Source organism: Chenopodium quinoa, unplaced genomic scaffold (genome assembly GCF_001683475.1).
Source record: "Chenopodium quinoa cultivar QQ74 unplaced genomic scaffold, ASM168347v1, whole genome shotgun sequence".
Lineage (NCBI taxonomy): Eukaryota > Viridiplantae > Streptophyta > Magnoliopsida > Caryophyllales > Amaranthaceae > Chenopodium > Chenopodium quinoa.
This window is the reverse complement of record NW_018744239.1, coordinates 8978548-8995526: the sequence shown is the minus strand read 5'-3', so window position 1 is coordinate 8995526 and position 16979 is coordinate 8978548. Positions and strand designations below refer to the sequence as shown.

Genomic DNA, 16979 nt, shown 5'->3' with positions numbered 1-16979 from the left:
TGATGGGGGAGAGTGATAAGCTCATCATTGAGGTTTCTCTTGTTGGTGAGAATGTCTTTCAAGAACTTGGAGTATGAAGGCATTTGTGTGACAACTTCGATAAAAGGGAGGCTTATGTGCAAGTTCTTCATCACGCTTAGGAACTTTGCAAATTTGTCATTCAATTTTCTCTCCGCAAGCCGACCGGGAAAGGGAACCGGTCCATCGAGATTTCTAGCCTCAATAGGAGTTGACGATGTCACCACCTCCTTAGACTTATTTTTCTCCATACTTCTCTCTTTCTCATCAACCTTCTCTTCTTCAACTTCTTTATCTTCAATCACACTCTCTTCTCCTACCTTCTTTTCCTTATCATCCCCCTCCTTGGGACCTCATAGGATGTGTCCGATCTCAATGTGATTGCCTTGCAAGATTCAGGTTTCATAATGTTGGAAGGGTTGGTTTGTGATTGCCCGAGTAGAGTAGAAGATGAGTTGAAAGCAACCCTCTCGGCCAATTGAGCTAGTTGTGAATCAACCATCTTGTTATGAGCCTTGACCTCTTGCATTTGTTGATTCATGGCTTGAAGTTGTTGAAGAATTTGGGTTTGAGTAGAATCGGGTTGAGATGCTTGCTCTTGACTCCTTTGAGTCGCTTGATTTTGATTTTGGTATAGGTGTTGATTATTTGTTAGTGGTTCCTTGGGTAGTTTCCCCTTGGGTTTTGGTTTTGGTATGGAGGAGGGTTTTGGTATTGTGAGTTGGAATTGTATGGTTGTTGAGCTTGTTGGTTCCATTGTTGGGGTTGGTTTGCAAATCCGGGTGGTGGTTGTCTCCAAGCTACTCCACCGCCATTTCCCCTATATCCATCTTGCCTTGTATTGTTTGCCGCTACATGCTCCGGGCTCAAACCTCCACAATAAGATGTATCATGGTTTGTACCTCCGCAATTTTGACAAGAGAAAGAGTTGACTTGGGATGAGCTTGCACCACTATTGACATTGGTGTTTAACTTTGCAAGGCCTTTTGTTAAAAGCTCAATTTGATGTTGCAATTGATCGACCTTTTCCAACTCATACTTTCCACCCTTCTTCGGTGGATTCCTCCTTCTACCGCCCCAAGAGTATTTCTTCACTACCTCTTCGATTGTTGCTTCAACTTGGTTTTGAGGGATTTTGATCAATTGTCCACCCGCCCCCGCATCCAAGTTAGCTCTAGACATACGTTCCAAACCATCCGCTACTACAAATTTGGCCTAAAGTATCACTAATAAGAAACCCCTTTTAGTAAATAGGGGGTTTTTTAATAAAAGAAACCTATGATCTAAGAAAAGGAGTTTCTTTGAATGAGATATAAGAGACCCCTCATTAAAAAATGAGGTTCCTTATTTAGTCTTAAAATTTAACCAAACTTAAGGAACCTTTTATTCCCAAAACTGGTTTCTTATTTTTTATTTATTAAATTAAAAAAAAATGAAAATTTAGAATTGGTAATTTAATTAAGTGCAAAACTCTGTAATAACTCTTTCATTTACTTCATTGATATTCACGTACGCTAATTTACCGCCACTACTACAATCACCCTCCCATCTTCCTCCAGTACCTTCAATTACATACGATTAAGCTTCCCTCCACCGCCATCGCAACCGCAAAAGCCCTTGCCCATCACAAAAGCCATTGCAATTTCGCTTATCTGCCACCATAGCCACTTTAATTTGTTCTGGTTTTTGTGTCGTTTGAACTACTGCCGGCACCGCCACTGAAGCCACCGAAACCACCAACGCCACTGGGTAATTCTAATTTTTTGACTTTTTAATTTAATTAATTTGATGATAAAAATACCCTAATTTTTGTTCTGTTGTTAATTTGGTACTTTTTTTTTCGATTTCATGTGATTGGGTATGCATGTATGACTAAATTAAAATCGAGATTATAGGACCATTGAAATTATAGGTTTAAATTATATGACTTGTTGTATACTGTTTGGCGATGGGTTTAAGAGAACCAATTGTTGAGAATTGGGTATGCATGTATGGCTAAATTAGAATTGAGATTAAGTTTGTCTCTTCTAAATTAAAGTGACGCTTATTGCTGTATATATGTGATTCAGAGAGAGGCCATTATTAGTCAATTCTTTCTGTTTGGTATGAAAAATTCTGTGAATGTGTTTTTTTTTTTTTTTTTTTTTTTTTTTTTTTTTTTTTATTCTGGGGCAATTTAGATCATGTGGATTACTGAAATATGGACGGGAGGATTGATATCAATGATGAGTGTAGACTAGCATTTGAGTGTTATTTTAAACAGTGCTACTATTAGATTAGCTCCTAATTGGACTCGTTCCTATTAATGAGTGAAATTTTTTTATGAAGAAAGATTCGATAAATGGAAAGGAACTGCACATTGAGAACCACACGTATTTTCACATAATTCAAGTATTGACAATTACTTTAGAAATGGCCTGGTTGGAATTCAATCAAGAGAAGCTGTTGTGGAATATTTTAAGACCTTCCAACTTGCTAAGGAATTGTACCGTTGGATATTGGTGATAATGTGATATTGTCAATCAATAAGAAAAATATCATATTGATGCTTTCTTCAGCTTGAGTTTTTACTCTTTGTGTGTATGGCTATATGTTTATCAGTTTATGTACAAAGGAGTATCGAACCAACATTTAAATTTAATGAAGTACGGTGTATGTTTTTTTTTTTAAAAAAAAAAAAAAAGACAATTACAATCTCTCTAGCTACCTTTTGTCATTTACTATTATACATGAACCAGATACATGAACCTATTTAAAACAGCTCAAAAGGCAGAAAGTTTGTAGAACAGTTCTTACTGCTTTGAAATATTAAAAGCTTTTTGATAGAATTAAAATCCCTTGTTCTTGAAAACCTTGAATTTTAGCCATTTTTTTTTTATTTCTGTGTTCTTTTACTTTCTTTACTTGTTCTGCGCTTCTTGATAGTTGTTGTGTCTATTATTGTTATCTATTCAATTTTTTAAATTCAATTTATGGTACCTATGCTTCTATGTATTTTGGTTTGGATCTGTTTTATGGCTTTGGTTAAACGATGTTTTGCTCGGTTAATGGAGTTGCTATGGCAGCATCTCTCAAACTCTTTGTGGTTTATTAAGTTTTAATGTATTCCCTTTTCCTTAAACATACAAAATAACACGATCAATAAACAAATGAATATAGTTGTATCCCTGTTGATTGCTCTTAAATTCCTGACCCACACTCAATGTATCAGTCTCCAAACACACTTTAGTATAGCCAAGACATTGTGCAAGCTCCATCCCAAACAAAGAGCAGCAGCCTTGGCAACACTTGGATCCCAGTTTTCGTCTTGCAGCAGTAGCAATAAGAGCACCATTCGAGTCATTAACCACCACTCCCAAGCCAACTTATTTCTCATTTAAGATCGCAGCATCAGTATTAATCTTCACTACACCAGCAGGGGGACAGTTCTAGGTTGTAGCATGCCTTGGCACACCCCTAGCCACTCTCCCAAACACTCTAGCAGAATACACCTTATAATTAGCCACATACCTCAGAAAACCTGCTGCAAGCATTCTTGGATCATGGTCTGAAGTGTTATTGATGGTCTTGTTATCACAAGTTAATAAAACAAACTCAAAAGTCTCAAAAGTTAATATAATTTCACTAACATCTAGGCAATTCTCCATGCTATCACAAGTTAACAGAATATATCTTGTTAATAACAAATAATGTCAGAGTATTAAAAAATTATTACTTGTATTAAACATGTGTGAATGTATACCTATCCAATACAAAACTAATTTCTCTTTTAAAAGCCTCCCTCCATTAGTCTTGTTTAATTAATTGTTGTCAATAAATTGTTACAATCAAGGGCTTATTTATAATAGAAATTCCCTCCATATGTTTGTCTGATTGTATATCGTGTGTGAATGTTTTTGTATTATATGCATTCATGGCTATATACTGATGTCACTCAAAGTATATAGGATAAGCTTAAATTATTAGATGGTAGACCATATTTTGTATGTTAGAGAGTCATTTGTTTTTGTATTTTGGCCGGGTTGAGTGGTCAAGATTCAGTGAGTATTAAAAGGTCCTAACTTTCCAGTGCTTTCATAAACGTGCATGCTTTAGTCTCTAACTCGGTTGATCAAGTGGTGATGCCAGCAGCTCTTATGCCATGTCCAACCTCAGAGTTCACGTATGTGTCTCAAGCTAAGGGTAGTTTTGCTCCCTGGCCAAGTCACTTGATTTTTCCAATGATGAAGGTAAAATTTATAATATTACAAAATTATGTCCCAAAGTGGTTATTTAAGTCTCGTGTTTGTATGTTATTTTAATCAATTTTCTTTTTGATTTGTGCTTTTACTTTAAAGGAGGATGAACAAACAGCAAAACTACTTGATCAACCCCTGACTACTCCATCCCTGAAACACCATCATCACAAGCATCCACTACTCATAAGTATGTCATCAGAAATTCTGTTTTCATTTTTTTTATTCTGTTTTCAATTTTTTATTCTGCTTTCATTTTATTCTGTTTTCATTTATATTACTTGTTTTTATCTATATTATTCTGTTTTTGTATTCTGTATTATGTTTCAGGGGGAAACATACTCCATGTTTCTGGGGCAAGTTAACAGATTTTGTAGCCAACTTTGAAGGCTACTTTAGGATTATCAGCCTGTTAGAAATGCATTATTTATTTGCCCTGGAAATGGGCTGGAAGTTTGATTGAGTCTGAACCACTGCATTATATGGATGTGAGAATGATCATATCAATAATTTTGGTCAAACTAACTTCCGGAAGTTGTACACATAACTAACATTAGTTATCTTAAGGCCTTTATGATTGTTCATTAAGAAGTTGGTCATACATTCTATAATAGCAGTTAAGAACCCAGAAGCTTTTAATTGCTCAACTTTGTTTGTGTTGGCTATATTCTGATTGTACTATAATGGGTATCCGGCATATGACGACATGAATAAGTAAAAGATGCAGGCACATAAATATTGTGGTTTTGAAAATTCAGTCATTACAACTTTAGTCACATGAACTAAACTGGTTCAGTTATGGTCAATTTGTCGATCATGTATCAGCTAGGGTCAAGTAATGCGTTATTATGGTGTGTTTTCTTTGTGGTGGGCTTCAATGCTTTTTTACACTATAGAAAATTTTCCATTCCGATGAAATAATGCATGCTTGATTTTAAACAGAAATAAGGCATGTAAAGTTAGTTCACATTGTCTTTTTCATGTTCTTCATAATGTACTTTAACTCAATGTATTTGTAGTTATTAACGCATGTTGTTAATGCTTTATATGTAGTACTTTACTTCAGTATCTTCTTCTTATTCTCAAAAAAAAAGATTGACGAGCTAAAAGACTTATGGGTTAATTATGTGAACGAGCATAAGCAAGTCAGTGAAGAATATGACGATGGTGTGGATTATGATGAGTAAATTTATATGCATCACGCTACCATTACAATTTTAGTATTTTATATTGTCTTTTTTCTTTTGGTACTACGTACAACATAAATACTCTAAATTTGTACTCGTAGTAAAATATTTATTTTTAATGAAAGTATGCAATATTTTATCTTGTATAGTAGCTTATTTTCATATTTTTGTTTATAATTATATATATATACAGGTTTGTCACCTGTTGGGTACTCGTTACATTATGTTGCTTTAAAAAAAATTAAAAAAATAAATAAAAAACCGGTTGTCTAACAAATCTTGCCGGCAATTCATTCATATTATTATTATTATTATTATTATTATTATTATTATTATTATTATTATTATTATTATTATTATTATTATTATTATTATTATTATTTTGAGCCTAGATAAGAGACCTCTTTTCCAGTTAGGGGGGTTTTTTAAAATGTGATATATGAGACCCCTTCTCGCTCTTATGTGGTTCCATATATAGCTTTTATGTAAAATTTAAAGGGTTGGATAAATAGCCACCTAAGAAAGAAAAGGGGTTTCTTATTGTCTTTAAGAAACCACCTCCAAAAAGGGGTTTCTTTACCTAAGAGGTCGCTGACCTTAAGACCCCCTCTTATGTGGTCTCAAAGGGAGGTTTTAGGGGGTTTCTTATGGGTTTTTTTTGTAGTAGTGATCATAGAAGAACCTCATGAGCAAGCTTTGATTGTATTCATGATGGGGACATACTTGCACCAACTCTTTAAACCTTTCCCAAGCTTCACTAAGGCTTTCATCCGCCTCTTGTTCAAATGATGCAATCTTCCTCCTCATCTCGACGGTCTTCTCTTCGGAAATGAACCTTTTCAAGAATAATGCTTAGACAATCTCCCTCCATGCTGTGAGAGAATTAGGCTTGACTTGCGTGAGCCACTTCTTTGCTCTTCCCGTAAGAGATTGTCGGAATAGATGCATTCGGATGTATTCTTGGGAAACTTGATTGGTTTTTATCATGGCACAAAGCTCGAGGAACCTATCAAAGTGCTCAATAGGATCTTCACTTGGGGAACCCGAAAATTGCTCCGCTTGGACCATTCTTGTGTATTGTGGATGGATGGTAAAGTTGGTCTCCGTGACGGGTAGCAATATCCCACCGGTGAGCTCATAATCCTTCGGATTACCAAACTCACGAAATAAAACATCCACTTGTTGTCCCGCCATTTCCTCGCTTTGGGAGTGTGAGGACCAAGAATCACTCTAACTATCAAAAATAGCACCAAGACCTCGCCCCTCTTCTTGATAAAGTCTATGGACTTGTCTCTAGGTGCAGTCAATTTCGTGATCAATGCTGTGAGTAGGAGGTCCTTGAGATCTTCATTGCATCCACCAAAGCTAAGCAAACTATTAGCAATGACTAGCAAGTGGAAAAAGAACAAAGTAAAGAGCAACAAATCCAATAATAGCGCAAATTAAGAGTGCAAAACAAGCCGTGTCCCCGGCAACGACGCCAAAATTTTGATCAGGGGACAATAAGTCGTTGGTCTACTATCCTAAATAAAAATTACAATTTATATCTCCTAACCTAACTCTATTACTTTAGATAGTGGCAAGGTAGGGTCGATTCCCAAGGAAACGGGGGTTGAGCACAATTAACACGTATCTAGGATAAATTGCTAGTGACAAAAAGGGGTTATTATGGTTTGATGTTGAAGATTTCTATGATCAATCTAATTACCAAAAAGAGACCGAGTTAAACTAAAGAAGAAGGGATTGAACTAGGCACTCTAAATGAAAACAAAGGACAGGATGATAGCGATATCAATTGCAAAAAGCACTGGGGAGAGGGGGTTCCAATCATGACCAACAAGACACTAATGAAAATCAATAAGGAAATACACCAAGGAGTTCAAACTCTACTCAAAGCAATTCATTCTCATGAAACTACTCAAAGCAAGTTGATGAAATCAATCAACCCTAAACTAGATCATTCTCATGCATCTAATCTAGGACTAAAACATTGGGGTTATAGGTGCACACAATAACTCCAAGCATATTTAAGCACAAATCATCAACTCAAGGTAGAATCCAATCAATAATCAATAGGAACTCAAATAAACATGATTTTCACCCCCTTCCCTAGCTAAAAATCTAAGCTAGAGAAAGGAAAATAGCCATGACAACCAAGCTAAACAAGTATTCAATCCTAATGCAACCTAGCATTATTCTAAGTCAAAGAGAAATCAAAGAAACTAATAAAGCATGGATATTTATGAGGAAAACATGAATTAATAAAAACAATAAAACTAAGTATTAGAGAAATAAGAGAAAAGATTACTATTATAAAAGTTGAAGGATTACCCTATCATCAAAGTTGTTGCAACAATCTAGAGGAAACCTTTAATATTTTATTACAAAGATTGAATCTTGAAGACTAATGTTTTCTCTCTCTAAAAGACATGGATTTTCTTTCTCTACAAGTGTTTTTGATGCCAATGGAATAGTGAATAATTGAAAACTCAAGCTAAAGACTATTTATAGTCTTCTACCATAACGAGGAAAATGGGCAAGGGAAAGGGCTCTCCGAACAGGCTGCCGTGCCCTCTCTAAGCTGGGTAATAAGTTCGCTAGACCCAGATTGCCGCGCCCGCGTATCTTCTCTGCCGCGCCCGCAGGCCTCTGCGCCTCGCCCGCGGCTCGCCATCTCCAGAAACTCTCGTTGGCTTAGGACCTTTTGATGTTTTAAATAGGTTCATGTAAAAGAGGTGAGAAATGGTATAAGCAAGTGACAAATCTGGGGGAAATTTCTAGTGAAAGAGGGTGAAATGGTGGCATAAATGCCACTCATCATGTACCAATCAATGAAGAAGTAGGATTTGAAACTCTCATGGCTATGGCTTCAACATCTAGCCCATGGTATGCGAATATAGTCATTCCCCCGGAGTTTTCTTCTCAGCAAAAGAAGAGGTTTTTCAACAAGGTGAGGAGGTACTTTTGGAATGACCCCTACTTGTTTAAACAGTGTGGAGATGGCCTTTACCGGAAATGTGTTCCGGACCATGAAATCGAAGGAGTTCTTGAGCATTGCCACTCGTTGCCATGTGGAGGACATGAGGGAGTTGATAAGCGCTGGCAAAGATTTCTCAATCTCTCCTATGGTGGCCGACGATGCATAAGGATGCCCAAAGGTTTGTTTCAAGATGCGACAAGTGCCAAAGAAGTGGTGGCATAACCAAAAGAGATGAAATGCCTCAACAAAACATTTTGGAAGTTGAGCCTTTTGATGTTTGGGGCGTCGACTTTATGGGGCCTTTTGTCTCTTCATGTGGGAATTTATACATCTTAGTAGCGGTGGACCATGTGACTAAGTGGATTGAAGTTATACCCTCCCCTACCAATGATCATAAGGTTGTGCTTAAATTTCTCAAGAAAATCATATTTCCGCGGTTTGGGTCCCTATTGTGCTAATTAGTGATGGAGGTTCTCATTTCGCCAAGAAGCAATTTGAGGCTCTTCTCAAGAGGTACAGAGTTCATCAAAAGGTTGGTCTACCTTCTCATCCTCAAACTCAAGGAAGGACAAGTGGAGGTGTCAAATAGAGAAATCAAGAACCTTCTTGAAAGGATGGTGAACATGTCTAGGAAGGATTGGTCCCCTAAGCTTGACGACAGACTTTAGGCCTTGCGGACGGCGTACAAGACTCCAATTGGTACAACCCCCTATCGGTTGGTCTATAGGAAGGCTTGTCATTTTCCGGTTGAGTTAGAGTATAAAGCTTGGTTGGCAATCAAGGAGCTTAAAATGGACATGTCGTAGGCCGGTGAGAAGAGGTTGCTCAAGCTCAATGAACTTTAAGAGCTTCGATATGATGCCTACGAGAACTCAAGGTTATACAAGGAGAAAACCAAGAAATGGCACGACCAACATATAACGAACAAGAGCTTCAAGGTTGGAGACAAAGTGTTATTGTTCAACTCTAGGCTTCGTTTGTTTCCTGGAAAGCTCAAATCCAAATGGTCGGGGCCTTCCGTGATTTCAAGGACTACTCCTTATGGGTCTTTTGAGTTAGAGGCGGGTGACAATAGGTTCATGGTTAATGGTCATCGTTTGAAGTAGTACTACTTTTGCAAGGATGAAGTTGGTTTGGTTGAATGTATGAGGCTTGATCCGATGGATCTTGAGCCACCCTCTTGATGACAATTTCTCATGGTCAAGCTAGTGACCTTGTAAAGAAGCGCTTCTCGAGAGGCAACCCGAGTTCTCAACTCTTTTGTTCTTTATTTCCTTCATTTATTCGATTTTAATTGATCTCTTTTAAGTGTTTTTGACTTATGGTCTTTGGTTGTTATTTTGTAGGTACTTGAATTTTTGGGCAATGCTTTTGTGGATTAAGGTTTGAGGGTGTTTTCACCTCAATGGAGTCCTTTTGAAACTCTAAAATTATCGATTTGCTCAAAAGAAATGGATAAGATATACTGAGCCAGTATGAGTATAAAATATCTTATTGTGTAGCTTTGTTGTCTGGACATTGATGCAATTGAGAGATTCTTATGAATCATATCATCATAAATTCAGAAGTCAGAACTCATAAGTCATACCCATACCAGTCCAAGAAAGCCAATTGAAAGTGGCGGTATATTCTATTTCTATTAAATAAACTCACATGAAACAAGTTACTTTGTATTTTCTCGATAAAAAATACTCATTTAATTTCATAATTTACACAATCACACCATATATATTTCTTTCATGGTATTTAAAACATGTTTTAACCATTGATTTATTTAATCGCGTTTTAACCAAATAAATTATTTTCAATGAAAAACGATTTTTCTTTGTTCGACTCTTTATAAGCAAAGTGATAGAGAGAACGAATTGAAGAAGCGGTAATGGAGGACAATAGGAATAGAGGAGAGAAAAATGAAGATAAGGAGTCTAGAGGAGAAAACGGCTTCCATTTCTTACAAAAGAAAAATGTTCTCCACCAGATTAAATAGGTTTTTTTTTTTTTTTTTTTTGGTTGTATTCTCATTTCCATATAGAAAAATCGTTCATCCATTCTTACAAATCTTACCAATAAACCATATAAGCTTTCTCACTACAAGCTACGATCACAAAATAGATGTGTATTTTGGTGAAAGGTTATCAAAAATTTTCAACTGAAGGATACTACAAGAAAAGAGACTGCAGGGAAAGAAATCAAGAGTCTTCAATTAGTGATTGCAATTTTTCTCGGAATGCTGGTGCTTTGTCTGCCTCAACAGCCATCGCTAGTCCCATTAGTCGATAATTTTTTAACTGCATTCAAAATTATCAATAAACAAGCTATAGTCAGCATTGCTGCCAAATTATTCTTGAGAAAACACCTTCCAAGACTAGTAATTGACAATGATATAACTTCTAATAGGCTAAATAACTGAAAGCATGCACGGGTGAATAAGAAAAAGAAGGAATGTATCACAATATCCCTATATAACTATAGTAACTAGATCAACTGAGGCATACAAGAATAAGTAGGAAAATGAAGAAAATAAACGACCACGAACAAAGCTGAAAATCCCATACATAAATCATCAATATCAAGTGGAGAGATTTGATATATTTTAATTAAAACAAAGACCTAGGATAGACAAAAACCTCGAAGAAAAGTCCATCTTCTGGTTTTACATAAATAAGATCCTCATCATTGCTGCTAGAAGATCCCTTCCTCTTTTGTCCTATCGTCTGCTACAGGCAGAACACCAGGAGAATACAAAAGATAAATGTACATGAGAGGTGTACATTCGGATGGCAAGGGGTTACTCGGTTAGTGTTTGGGTTTGTCTCTACCATACTATCAGCTCTCATCGAATATTGCTAATTCGCTCCTGCTCGTTTCAGTTAAGAAACGCAATTGGAATCCGTCAAAGAACTACGAAATCAATTTTCATTCAAATTAATCATTCTGGCTAACCGTTTTTACATAGATAATAAGTAAAAAAGCAGTAGGAACTAGAATGAATAGTGCAGTAACAATAAATGCGAGAATATTTACTTCCATAATCTTATCGTTTTTTTACGTACCATTAACTCGGGATTTAATTCCATAGAGATGATCCAAATTTTATCTGTTGATGATATTGAATCAGATTAATATCAGGAATAACAATATATGAGCTATCATATCAATTCGCCGTCGCGAATTGAATAGTATACCATAGGAAGATCTTTTATCCATACTGAATCCAAAAAAAGAAAAATGGAATTTGTTATCTAATCAAGAATTCCCTTAAGTTATCTTTCTTTTTTACTCTTTTTTCCAGAACCTGACGTCTTTCTTCTACAATCAATCATCTAATGAAGTTTCACTTTTTCGTTTCCACTTCCACTGGTTACAAAAATCCAAAAACAAAAAATAGAAGGAAACGGGATCAATCTGAAAAGTATTTTGTCAAGGTAATTTTAATAAAAAATTAAGTGTTGTACAAGAAACAAATTCGATTTATACATGTACTCCCGAGAAACATCTGGAATTCGATTCCATTAGATAGACGCGAGAAATTGAAAAACCAGACCTACTATGTTATCTTTTGAAATCCTAAATAGAATCTTACCAATAAAAAAATTTTCTAGTACTAAGCCACATATCTGTTTTAGGAATTAGTTCTAGTTCAAGTAATGGAAATTTTTCTATTTGTTTGAAAATGAGAAGAAAATAAACTCAAAAAGAAAAAAAAAGACCTAAGAATCATCTGAAGACTTCCTATTGAAAGTGAAATTCTATTGTTGTTCTTTTCCAAAAAAGTGGAAAGATCCATTGATATATTTATGGATTATTGGATCCGTCGGGACTGACGGGGCTCGAATCCGCAACTTCCGCCTTGACAGGGCGGTGCTCTAACCAATTGAACTACAATCCCAGGGAACTAAAGTATACAGTATCTATACTTTACTTTCTTATATGATTTGACTCAAAGCATTTCTAGGTAGAATTTTTGTGTTGTAACAGAGACGCGAGTGATATATTTATCTTCATTTCACATGAATATGGACTTTCTTTAGTGAGAACGACACGAATTGCTAGTAAATTTTTCTTATTTCAAAATCTATTGATAAAATAAAGAAAAAGAGTTTTCTTTTTTTCTTTCTATTTTTTTTCTATTTATACTTTAACAATTTTAACTTAAAGACCATACCATAATATGAATCTAGATCATTATTCTGATCAAAATTTCAATTTCCCGAAACAAATAAATAAAGCAAACAAATAGAAAAAAGAAAGTATAACAAAAATTTGGATTATTTTTTTACGTGTATCAGCCGTTTCGGGAAGACAAAAACCTTCGTCTCATAATGGATGAGCGGATTATTGGGCCGAGCTGGATTTGAACCAGCGTAGACATAGTGCCAACGAATTTACAGTCCGTCCCCATTAACCGCTCGGGCATCGACCCAGGAAGAATCAATTCAATTTGAAGCTTATTGCTAATCTATGATCAACTTCCTTTTGCAGTACCCTACCCCCAGGGGAAGTCGAATCCCCGTTGTCTCCTTGAAAGAGAGATGTCCTGAACCGCTAGACGGTGGGGGCATACGGGCTAAACTTCCATCATACTATGAACATAATATGAGCAGTTTTTTGAAATTGTCAATATAATCGAATAATCAGATTCAAAAGATCTTTCCGTCTTACAAAATTCCATAGAATTGTTTTGTCATTTCCATTTCATTTATGAATCATTCATTCGCTAGAAAATCAAAAATTATTAAATATTTATATAGACTAATTTATTCATTAAAAATGAATCGAATATTAATAATTAATCGAATACTAATATTAATCTAATTATCTAATACTAATATAGAACGCGAGATAATATGAAATTAAAGAATACTTTCCGTTGTCAAATAGAAAGAAAAAAGGGAGTTTAAACAAACCCCATTAACGCATGTCGAAACGAGTCCCTAGCTGCTATCCGGTTACTTAATGTATAGTATATAATAACTTATTGTATGTAATATATGTACATAGATATATTTTTGGTGGATATACATAATGACTAAGCCAAGAATTGGCTAAAAGGGCCCTTTTAACTCAGTGGTAGAGTAACGCCATGGTAAGGCGTAAGTCATCGGTTCAAGTCCGATAAGGGGCTTTTTAGGTTTTTCATAAAACTACAGTCTATTTGAGAAATTGTGGGCAAGGTCCTCTCAAGTCAATTCTTTCTCTTGTCAAAATTGTGGTGGAACAAACCACGATACATCTTATTGTGGAGGTTTGAACCCCGAGCATGTAGCGGCATAAACCAGAAGGCAAGATGGATATAAGGGAAGTAGCGGTGGAGTAGCTTGGAGGCAACCATCACCCGGATTTGGACATCAACCTAAACAATGGAACCAACACGCTCAAAAATCATACAACTCCAACCCTCCATACCAAAACCCACCTCCATTTCAAAATCAAAACCCAAGAGGAAACTATCCAAGAAACAACCAACACAATAGTCAAAACCAATACAACAATCAAAATCAAGCGTCTCAAAGGAACCAAGAGGAAGCATCTCAACCTGATTCAACACAAACCCAAATTCTTCAACAACTTCAAGCCATGAATCAACAAATGCAAGAGGTCAAGGTTCATAAGAAGATGGTTGATTCACAACTAGCTCAATTGGCCGAGAGGGTCCCTTTCAACTCACCTTCTATTCTACCCGGACAATCACAAACTAACCCTTCCAACATTATGAAACCCGACTCTTGCAAGGCAATCACATTGAGATCGGGCACATCCTATGAGGGTCCTAAGAAGGGGGATAGTGAGGAAAAGAAGGAAGGAGAAGAGAGTGTGGGTGAAGACAAGGAAGTTGAGGAAGAGAAGGTTGTTGAGAAAGAAAAAATTATGGAGAAGAAGAAGCTTAGAGATGAGAAAAAAAAAACTTCAACTCCTAGTGAGTCTAGGAATCTTGATGGGCCGGTTCCATTTCTCGGTCGACATGCGGAGAGGAAATTGAATGACAAATTTGCAAAGTTCCTTAGTGTGATGAAGAATTTTCACATCAACCTCCCTTTCATCGAAGTTGTCACACAAATGTCTTCATACTCCAAGTTCCTCAAGGATATTCTCACCAATAAGAGGAAGCTCAATAATGAGCTCATCACTCTTCCCCATCAAGTGAGTGCACTTGTTCAACATAAGATGCCTAAGAAGCAAAAGGATCCGGGAAGTTTCACTTTGCTGGTAAAGATTGGGAACATGGAAGCTAGGGGCGCCTTAGCCGATCTTGGAGCAAGTGTTAGTTTGATTCTTGTATCCATTGCCCAAAAGCTTGTTGAGATTATCCCTACAAGGAAGACTATCCAATTTGCCGACTGTTCGGTGAAGTTACCTTGTGGTGAGCTTGAAGACGTTCCCATTCAAGTTGGGCATATTTATGTACCTTGCGATTTTGTAGTGATGGATATGGAAGAAGATGTCGATACTCCTTTGATTTTGGGTCGTGAAGCTCTTAAGACTTTGGGGGCGGTGATCAATTGCAAGAACAACACCATTACATGTGAGGTTGCCGATGAAAAGATTGTGTTTGAGTTCTCTAAGTTGCTCAAGACCCCCATGGTTGAAAAATGCTATAGGGCTGATGTTGTGAATGAGGAGTTAGATTGCTTGGGAAGGGTTATGATGAAGCCTCAAGATCCAATGGTTGAAGCTCTTACATGCAAGGAAGTATCACTATCAAGAAGCAAAGGAGTTTGTCATGGCCATGGAAGAAATCCAAATGGAAGAAGACCATGAACAACAAGAAGATAAAGAAGAGCTTGAACTAGAGGAGAAAATGGAGGAGAGTTCCAAGCCTCCTCCAAGGTAAAACTCAAACCCCTTCCCCCTCTTTGAAATATTCTTATCTTGGATATGAAGGGGAATACCCTATTATCGTCAATGCTACCCTTGATGGTCTTGATTTGGAAAATTGCTTGTTGTGTTGAGAAAATATAGAAATGTGATAGGGTATAGCATTGATGATATCAAGGGTATTAGCCCTTCTTTGTGCATGGATCGTATTCATCTTGAGGATGATCAATCCACCTCGATTGAACCTCAAAGGAGGTTGAACCCCAACCTCCAAGAGCTTGTCAAGAAGGAAATCTTGAAATTGCGTGAAGCGGGCATAATTTATGCTATCTCCGATAGCAAGTGGGTTAGCCCGGTTCACGTGGTTCCAAAGAAAGGTGGAATGACCATTGTCAAGGGAGAAGGAGGAGAGAAAATCTCCACCTGGACGGTGACCGGGTGGGAGAATGCGTATTAATTATAGGAAGTTAAACAAAAATACAAAGAAAAGCCATTTTCCTCTCCCCTTCATGGACCAAATGTTGGAGAGACTTTCTCACCATGATTTCTTTTATTTCTTGGATGGATATTCCGGATTTTTCCAAATCCCTATCCACCCAAATGACCAAGAGAAAACTAGAAAGTTCTGAAAATTTTTGTGTCTAGGATTCAAGAAAAGATTTGACTTTTAGTAAGTAGTAGAAGGACTATCGAAAACTCTCCATTCCCTTCCAGCCCTATTGACGTGATTACTGACTGGGCCTTGAAGTCGGCGGGAGGGAATATCTAACCAATTTCCAATTGTGGATAAAGAAAAGCGTAATATAGTTTGTATACAAACTCAAAAGAGTCTCTGAGCTGAGTATTCAGGTATTGGATTAGTTCATTAAAGGAATAATCCCAAAAAATTTTGACTCTGTACCAGGGATTTCACTATTATTATGAAACAATAATGGAAAAATTCCTTCATATTCATAGAAATAGGGGACATAATTCACATGGATATTGTAAGTCTCGCTTGGGCTGCTTTAATGGTAGTCTTTACATTTTCTCTTTCGCTTGTAGTATGGGGAAGAAGTGGACTCTAGAAATACTAATTGAGTTTCGTTGAGGAATAAAACTGTATCATTATAATTTGTTTTATCGATCCCTTCGCAAAGTGTATTTAAAGATAATAATGTCAATAAAAAAGATATTTCAATAATTCCCACGTTTATATTTCGAACGGAGATATAGATGATAGGAAATTTATCTAATTGAATTTTTCTGAAATTTCCACGAATGGACTCTTATAAAAATTCAATTAGATAAGTTTTGTTATAATGGAGAACATCGGATCTCTTTTGTTTCAATATTTGATTGCAAAATTCAAAGAAGTTTTCATACCATCGAACTCTTTCGAGCATCTATCCACCAGCCAATCAATTCAATTACTTTCCTTCTTGGGTTGGCAATGATAAAAAAAAGATTACTAATTTGGTTTTTTTCTTAATATATACCAAACTTTACTTTTTATTCGTTGATTCTTTCGGCAGGTACTGGGATTAAGTTTGTATCTTTATAATAAATTATAGTTTATAGTACAGCGTCTTACACGAAAAAAGATTAATCTAATTGATAGTATGGTAGAAAGATTCATATGAATCTTTCTACCATACTATCAGCTCTCATCGAATATTGCTGATTCGCTCCTGCTCGTTTCAGTTAAGAAACGCAATTGGAATCCGTCAAAGAACTACGAAATCAAGTTTCATTCAAATTAAT

At 36.3% G+C, this 16979-nt stretch overlaps 1 protein-coding gene, 1 long non-coding RNA gene and 3 other non-coding genes across 7 annotated transcripts; 3 read left to right on the top strand and 2 right to left on the bottom strand.

Annotated features, from left to right (window-relative positions):
- Window positions 1-1415: 1415 nt before the first annotated feature.
- Window positions 1416-5584, top strand: LOC110694462. Of its 3 annotated transcripts, none has more exons than XR_002505869.1 (4): window positions 1416-1767; window positions 4088-4247; window positions 4356-4443; window positions 4584-5029. It is a non-coding gene; the product is annotated as an uncharacterized LOC110694462 (long non-coding RNA). The 3 variants fall into 3 exon arrangements; XR_002505870.1 differs by lacking the exon at window positions 4584-5029 and adding an exon at window positions 5307-5584 and having other exon boundaries at window positions 1418-1767; window positions 4114-4247; XR_002505868.1 differs by having other exon boundaries at window positions 1419-1767; window positions 4114-4247.
- A 6651-nt stretch (window positions 5585-12235) lies between these two features.
- On the bottom strand, window positions 12236-12309 carry TRNAD-GUC. Its single transcript has one exon. It is a non-coding gene; the product is annotated as a tRNA-Asp (tRNA).
- Window positions 12310-12759: 450 nt separating this feature from the next.
- On the bottom strand, window positions 12760-12843 carry TRNAY-GUA. Its single transcript has one exon. It is a non-coding gene; the product is annotated as a tRNA-Tyr (tRNA).
- A 630-nt stretch (window positions 12844-13473) lies between these two features.
- On the top strand, window positions 13474-13545 carry TRNAT-GGU. The gene has a single exon. It is a non-coding gene; the product is annotated as a tRNA-Thr (tRNA).
- A 932-nt stretch (window positions 13546-14477) lies between these two features.
- Window positions 14478-15179, top strand: LOC110694360. The gene is made up of 2 exons (XM_021871534.1): window positions 14478-14627; window positions 14715-15179. Exons 1-2 carry the CDS (start codon window positions 14478-14480, stop codon window positions 15177-15179), a joined length of 615 nt encoding a protein of 204 aa, XP_021727226.1.
- Window positions 15180-16979: the final 1800 nt, after the last annotated feature.